Source organism: Salvia miltiorrhiza, chromosome 7, assembly GCF_028751815.1.
Source record: "Salvia miltiorrhiza cultivar Shanhuang (shh) chromosome 7, IMPLAD_Smil_shh, whole genome shotgun sequence".
NCBI classification, from domain to species: domain Eukaryota; kingdom Viridiplantae; phylum Streptophyta; class Magnoliopsida; order Lamiales; family Lamiaceae; genus Salvia; species Salvia miltiorrhiza.
The window spans coordinates 29,037,950-29,045,642 of record NC_080393.1 but is presented as its reverse complement, the minus strand read 5'-3'; the positions used below and the strand labels follow the sequence as shown (position 1 = coordinate 29,045,642).

The following is a 7,693-nucleotide window of genomic DNA, read 5'->3' as shown; positions in this document are numbered from 1 at the left end:
TATTTTGGAAACTTCATTTCAGAAATCGAAACTATGCAAAATGCAGGAACAATAAAGTGGTAGAGAATAAAAAAAAAGGTTTGCATTCATTTGAGAAACTTGAATGGGACGATCTTTCACCAAGAAAAGAGCAATGATGGAATGATGTTTCTTGGCTTATTAGATTCATAATGAATAAGTGAAAACACACTATCCCGATCGATGAGCACAAGGCTGAATCTGCTTCAATCGCTGCACCACCTGCCTCATCGCTGGGCGCGCTGAAACCGCATCCACTGTGCACAGCACGGCCACATGCAGCATCTTCACCAGTTTGTCATGCGGCCCTGCGTCCCACAAGCCCGCCGCAAACACCTCCTTCGCCTGAGCCTGGTCCAGCAGCATGCGCGCCCACGACACGATACCAAACCCGTCCTGCTGCAAGTAGAACGACGGGTCCAGCGCCCTCTTCTCCGACATGAGCTCCAATAGCACCACCCCGTAGCTGTACACATCCGCCCTGTCCGACACCCTCCCCGTCATCGCGTACTCCGGAGCTATGTACCCGTAGGTCCCAGCCACGTGCGTCGTGGCATGCGTCTCCCTGCCTGCGAGGATCTTGCTCAGTCCAAAGTCCGCCAGATATGCGTTGCTCTCGTCGTCCAGCAAGATGTTACTGGGCTTGATGTCTCGGTGCAGGATCCGCGGGCTGCACTGGTCGTGCAGGTAGCAGAGCGCGGAGGCGATGTGGAGAGCGATCTTGTGCAGCGTCGCGTAGTTGAAGACTCTCCTCGCGCGATCCCTGATGAACCGGTCCAGATTCCCTCCGGGCAGATAGTTGTATATCAATAACATTTCCGATCCACAAGCGTAATAGCCCAAAAGGGTGATGAGATTCGGGTGTCTGATTTGGCCTAATGTGCTCACCTCGGCATGGAACTGCGCGGCGCCTTGGTGCCTCTCCGCGGTCAGCCTCTTCACCGCAACATTTCTCTCGGGAGCTACTTGTGCACGGTAGGTCTTGCCAAATCCGCCCGTTCCAATGCAGTTTCTTCTGTTAAAATTCTCCGTTGCCTCAACTATGGCGTCATAGGTTAGAGCCACACCTATGTCATTGAAGAGGATGACCTTTTCCGTCTGAGTCGAGGCCGGAATCTCAATCCTCGTCATCTCGGCTTTCCCCCTTTTCTTGTAACACAACAGAGCTAGCAAAATTAGAGCTATTGCAATGGCACCAGATGCAGATGCGACAAATAAGTTACGAGGAGGCGCCTGCTTCCGTTTCAAATGAGGAGCCTCGTCGTGGATAAGATCATTGTCCATAACCGGGGCCTCAGGAGCTATTTTCACCAAGAAAGACGTGTAAACAACAGATGGATCGTAGATGGAGGGACGATGGCGGCAGATAGTGGTGTTCAAACTCGGGATTGGACCGGATAACCGATTCCCACTGAAATCGAGCATTGTTTTGCACGACAACTGAAGATATTCATCCAATCTCCCAGTCAGCTTGTTAGAGCTCAAGTTGAGGTATTGAAGATTAGTGCATCTTGTAAATAGACCAAAGATCTCACCTGTAAACTGGTTTTGACCTAGGTTTACCATCATCAAGCTCTTACAACTTCCCCAATTTCTCGGGAAGTGGCCGTTAAACTCGGCACCCGGAGCCCACAAAATCTTGAGTTTTGGAAGTGTTGTAATCTCATCAGGAATGGAACCTTTGAAGGAATTATGATGATCATCCAAAGCTGCATTCGAGGATCTACGAGGCACTCTGCCACGTGGATGCCTCTTCATGCGGAGAGCATTGAAGTGACTCGAGAGGACAAGAACCGACAAACGAGTACAGTTCCCCAGATTCGCTGGCAGAGGGCCGCCTAATCCATTTCTTGCAACGTTTAAAACTTCTAGATTTCGAAGTTTCCCAAGCTCATTAGGGATAACGCCGTGTAATGCATTTGACGACAGCAAAATTATCCTCAAACGGCCGCACTTGCCTAAAGTGCGCGGAATTTCCCCCTTTAGGAAGTTATGTGACAAATCCAAATGCTTTAGATTCCCACAATCGTATCCGAGATTACTTGGAATGTAGCCAACCAACCGATTAAACGACAAATTTACTACTCTCAACTTTCTAAAACCCCCGAGAAATCCGGGGATGACACCGATGATTCTGTTTCCCGCTAAATTCAAACTCCTTAAACCCCTACATTCCGACAGAGAAGGTGGAAACATCCCAAAAATCCTGTTATATGCAAGATTAAGAACCCTTAATTTCTTCAAACCGAAGAATTCAAAACTGGAGAAACGTCCAAGAAAGTCATTCCCCTCAAGATCAAGCACTTGGAGATTTCTCAATCCCCATATCTCAGCAGGAATCTCACCACCAATTTCATTAAAACCAAGCGATAGAACCCTAAGTTCTGTAAACTTTCCTATAACAGCCGATAATCTTCCCCCTAATGTTCCACTAATGGCAGACTGATCAGAGCAGTTTCTCGAGATTCCAAGGCCATGCATTACTGATTGGGACTCGATATAGCAAGGAGGAGAGCGAGAGAAATTACCTCCAATTTCCAGCCTAGTAACTCTGAGGTCAGAACTGCAGGAGACTCCGAACCACGAGCAATGGTCGGAGCTACGGGCATTCCAGCTGTCGAGAATCCTATGAGGATCAGAAAATGATATCTTCAATCCAAGAAGTGCCATTCTTTCATCAGAGAATTGTGCAGAAACCGTCGAGAGAATGCACAGAAAAAGGATAAATGAATGAAGATAAAGTGCAGCAGAAAGCAGAGAAATCTCCTTCCCCATCTCTGCCATCCCCGCCATTCCTCTCAATCTTCAAGAAACAAAGCAACAGACTTTGTTAGCACAAATTCAAAAACAAAATTTTGAAAACCAAGCAGAAAAGGACAAAAGGAGATAGAAGGAAAAAGAAGAAGCTGCAGAGAATCTAAAAACAGAAAAGAAAAATAAGTCTTTAGCATCTGCAGAGAGGAGAGAACAGAAACTGAAGAAGACAAAGAATCCAGTTTTTTCTTTTCAACATTCGACAACAAATTATGCAGAAAACGTAAGAAACCTCGGAGTCAGCAAAATGATGGCAAGAAATAATCTCTGTTGCTTCTCTTTCTTCTGCAGATTGGTGTTACTTCTTCCAAGCTTACTATTTTTCCCCTCAATCTTTTCCTAAAATCTTTAACGTGAGGAAGTGGGTCCCAGGAAGAAACTCTGGGCCCTACTGCTCAAATGGGCGCGCATTTGTTAGAATAGTACAGGGTTTTTCAAGACCCCTGTTTGTTGGTCCACGTGGCACGACAGAAAATATTGTACACGTGGAGTAACTGTGCAGCATAACGGCTGCAACCCCAAAACGGCATCGTTTGCCTCAGGTGGTACCTTTACATTTTGTGACAGCAACTTATGAGGACCAAGGAATCTGATGAACAGCAGTTTTTATTATTATTATTTTTTTTTTTTGGAAAGGAACAATCTTGTAAATTTATTTGGTGGTTCTTCACATAATCTTCATTCATACAAATAATTATTCTTTTTAAAATATTAGTTTTTATGGGATTGCAGATGGGATTTTACATTTAGGAAGGAAGGTGGTAATATTTGTCAAGAAACATATGGTAGCCTAGTTGTAACTGAAGGCAGTTCAAAAGCATTAAATTCTGGATTTTTCTGGGATTTTCAAATTATTTTGTCCGGATTGTATTGTATGAATAGATTCTGAATTAGACTATTAGTCAGCTCCCTATGCAATGTTAAAAAATCCTGAAATTCATGCAGTTTTTCTTCACCTTATTACCAGATTCTGAGTTGGGATTCATGGTATTCTTCAATTCTTATCAACTAATGAACGAAGATCAGATAAAGATGCATAGTATTTTTCTTGATGGTGGGAAATAAAATTTTGGGAATGAACAGTGTTCACACCAGTATCCTATGACAAATATTCGATGACTATTTATGTATTTGAAAATTACATTCTCTAATTAGAAGTCTGCTGTGTTGTTCGAAATTGCCTACATGTTCTGTCAAAACACATCTAAAATCACCCAATTAATGTTGTTTAATTTCTATAGTGATTATATTGTGCAGACAAATCAGGAAAGAAGAAAAAAAATATAATATAGAAACATTTATCTTAAAACTAGCAACCTACAAGATTGTAAATATAACTTTCTTGGAGAATGAAGTGAATCCTATAAGACTCAATTACAGCATCACATGACAAATTGGCTCCTAAACTATCAACGACAGCATATCTAACATAACTGATTACTTCTAACCAATGGATAATGAGTTTCCTATAAGAGTAAAGCAGACAAATACAAGGTGTCTAGATTACAGTTAGTCACCTAATGCACATCTAGTTCTGTCCGAGGAGCTATAAAGCATGTAACGACAAAGAAGTGATAAATAAGAAGGCCGGTTAAAGGTGACACTTCATCAACAGCAACATGAGCAAGAACACGAAAAGGAAGCGCGTGCCTTTTGGTTTGCTGCCTTCACGGAGCTTGGCAGCATATTGGCACGATTGGCAGGCTGATGCTCTGAACTTTCTCAGAAGTCGTTAGTCTCCCATTTTCCAGCCTGTTAAGCATTGAAAAAAATTACTCGAACTCGCTCAAAATCAAGATTACATCTACGGTAAGAATTAAATTGTTGGCACCTATGCTATAAGATGCTTTAATATCACATATTTCTACTACGACGAAATTGTGCTATAAAGGAATACCAACATACGTATTATTGGAATCACAACAGGATCAGCACGCTGATGTACGATTTCAACATCGGCACTTTAGGCAAGGCCAGTAAAGGCACTTAAAGCAGCTGCCTGCCCATCTCGGATACTTCAACTGATTGCTTGGCCTCTCACACAAGCAGCCATGACATGTGAACCATTTAAAGGAGCAACCAGGCCAGTGAATCCATTTGCAGGAGCAATTAGGCCAGCGAATCCATTTGCACGAGCAACCTGGAAATTTACTGCAGCAGCTAGGCCACTCAAAGCAATGACACGATTTCCACGAAGATTTCTTCTTTCTGGAACACAAGGGAGGGATATTCTTCAGTCTTCGAGTAGACCAATGATGATATTCATCCAAGACCGCTTGGTAAGAGAAAAAGATATGCAAACTTAAGAATGGATGAACATAAGCACCATTCATATATATATATATACATATATATATATATGAAGATGCCTCTATCTGTCAAATCAATTAGCATTGTTTTTGCGTAGCAACAAGAAACAACATACATGCAAGAGTAATAAGTTCGTATGAATTGATCTAGTTGATTATCAGATAGAACGACACTCACTTTGGAAAAGCAACAGTTCCATCCGATTTATGTTTGGAACTAGAATCCCTCGAACCTCTTGTACTCGTGTCGACTTGGTTATTCATGAGACCTTCTCGAACATTGTTGACCGGTTCACCAACCATTCCCTTTTCTCCACGTTTCACATCCACACTCACGGTCTTCCCCATGTCTAATTTTTTGTTCGATTCTACCCCTTTAGTATTTGGCGAAATTTGGTCAAACCTACCCAACTCACCCGACCTTATTGATTCATTACCCTTCAAGTGCTCCGTAGACTGACACTCCTTTGTCTTGTGAATTTTTCCAGACTTGGAAGATGCTCCAAATTGGCATAATTCTCCAACGCATAAGGATTGCCCTGATTTTGGTAGCTTCCCCGATTTATCTATGTCTGCACTAGCACCGGTTGCATCACCAATAGAGAAACTATCGTCCCCCATATGAATGCTGAACAACAAATCATCAGAAGAAGCATTCCCTTCCATTATTGATGAGTCACTGTCAAAGACATAAGCTGGACTATCAGGATCATAATCTTCAGGGCATTCCATGACTTGGACCGAAGGCGATAGAATTGGTGACATGTGTTTCACTAAACACGCATTGTCAACATCCGAGAGCTGTGAGATGGGTTCTTGACACTCTTTAACACACTCTTCCAACCTGTTTGAGCCTCCACTAGGCTGGGGAATGATGTTACTCTCTCCTATAGAGTTGGGAGGAATAATTTGAGAATTGACTTGAACAATATCTTCACAAGAAGCCTTTGATGAAGATGAAGAATCTAAACTTCTGGCTGAGCCATGTTCAGTTTCTTTAACAGTAATCTCCGAACGTGGTCCACAGCCACCTTCGTGGTTTGTATTTATAACTTTAACTCCGGGTGAGAATATCACACGCCTATTATCAGAAGCACTTGGTTTTTCCTCTAAAACCTCACCATGATTCCTTTCACAGTCCATAATTGAACCAAGATATACACATCACTGATACATTAAAAATAAAGGGGAGTTTAACACAAGTGCAGGAGATGAGAAATAGGAAATACACAATATACGAGACATAGAATTGCAAGAGCTCAATATTTTTCATGCACATTATAGATTAAAGTGTGATTAGATCACATTGTAAAATAAGAGAGCTCAACTATCAAGTAAAATGGTAGAACTAGCTGGAATTCGTAGACTCTTATAAGAATCCCAAAAAACAGAATAAACTATATATGCTGTTGCACATTAATGTTGTTCATGATAATTATATACTTAAACTCTGATTGGATTTTACAGTTATCTACAGACAAAGGTTTAATATGCAGCAATTTCCCAAAAATTCAAGAAAAATAGATTTCACTGAATTACATATAATACTATATATATCCGTGAATAATTAATTTAAAGATAGCCATTTCTCTGTCTGCGCCGGATAAATCTTGTATATAAAAATCATTTCCTTTGCATGTGCTCATATGATAACAAGTTAGCATTTTGTTAATACATACACCAATTTTAGCAATTTTTCACATGAAAAAACAAAAGAAGATTTTTTTTTTTTATATATATATAACGGAAATGCAATTAGTGCCCAACTTTTTTACCGACTCAAATGATCCTCGAATAAACCCAGCAAGATTCAAGTTACATATAGAAGGACCCAATAATCATTCACATGCAGCAAAAATTAAATGAGAAATCAAGCCAAACACAAAAAAGTAATTATAGCTATAATTACCATAACAATAATCGTAGTCTTTAATGATCCTCAGCTTATCCAGGGATATTAATTAGGATTATCCCTTTCTTGCGTTTCTTCTACGTGATATATATATAAATCCCAAGGCGCTGGGGAGGATTAATTAGGGTTTTGAGGGGAAATTGAATAATCATGTAATGCAAACGGAAGGAAGAGCTGGGTTTTCGGATTTTATAGATACAACTGCATCGCATGTCGATCGTCTCTTTGGCGCCTTATTTTCAACTGCTCTCAGTTTGTGCCACGTGATCATCAAGTGCTCCGAGAGAGGGCCTTTTTGCAATTTTATCACAATCTATGTGATACTCCCTCCGTCCCGACCAAAGTGGTGCGCTTCTTTTTGGCACGGGAATTAAGAAGAATAAGATTATAGTGTAAAAGTATGTAAAGGTGTGTGGGGCTCATTATTTTTAGTATAAAATTTTCAAATTGATGCTCTATTTTTTTTTCAAATTATCAGCGCAAAATTTTATAGGTTGTTGTTCCACTAATTTTCAAATTGACGCTCCATTTTTTTTTTCAAATGAAAGAAGGGAAAGAAGATGAATCTTATATAGTATATAAAAGATGAGTTTTTCCCTCCATTTTCTCTCTCTCTTCTCCCATCATTTTTTTTATTTTT

General features: G+C 40.8%; 1 protein-coding gene across 2 annotated transcripts; it reads right to left on the bottom strand.

The window, feature by feature from the left end:
• LOC130995853 (LRR receptor-like serine/threonine-protein kinase RPK2) lies at positions 1-7,460 on the bottom strand. 2 transcript variants are annotated; one of them, XM_057921299.1, is made up of 4 exons: positions 7,051-7,460; positions 5,320-6,308; positions 4,738-5,107; positions 1-4,584 (listed from the first exon to the last, which is right to left on the bottom strand). In XM_057921299.1, exon 4 carries the CDS (start codon positions 2,809-2,811, stop codon positions 190-192), a length of 2,622 nt encoding a protein of 873 aa, XP_057777282.1. In that variant the 5' UTR covers positions 2,812-4,584; positions 4,738-5,107; positions 5,320-6,308; positions 7,051-7,460; the 3' UTR covers positions 1-189. The 2 variants fall into 2 exon arrangements, with proteins under 2 accessions (XP_057777282.1, XP_057777281.1); XM_057921298.1 differs by having other exon boundaries at positions 4,738-5,040.
• Positions 7,461-7,693: the final 233 nt, after the last annotated feature.

Excerpts from the sequence above, each read along its gene's own strand:
- LOC130995853 (XM_057921299.1), bottom strand. The coding sequence starts at position 2,811 with ATGGCGGGGATGGCAGAGATGGGGAAGGAGATTTCTCTGCTTTCTGCT.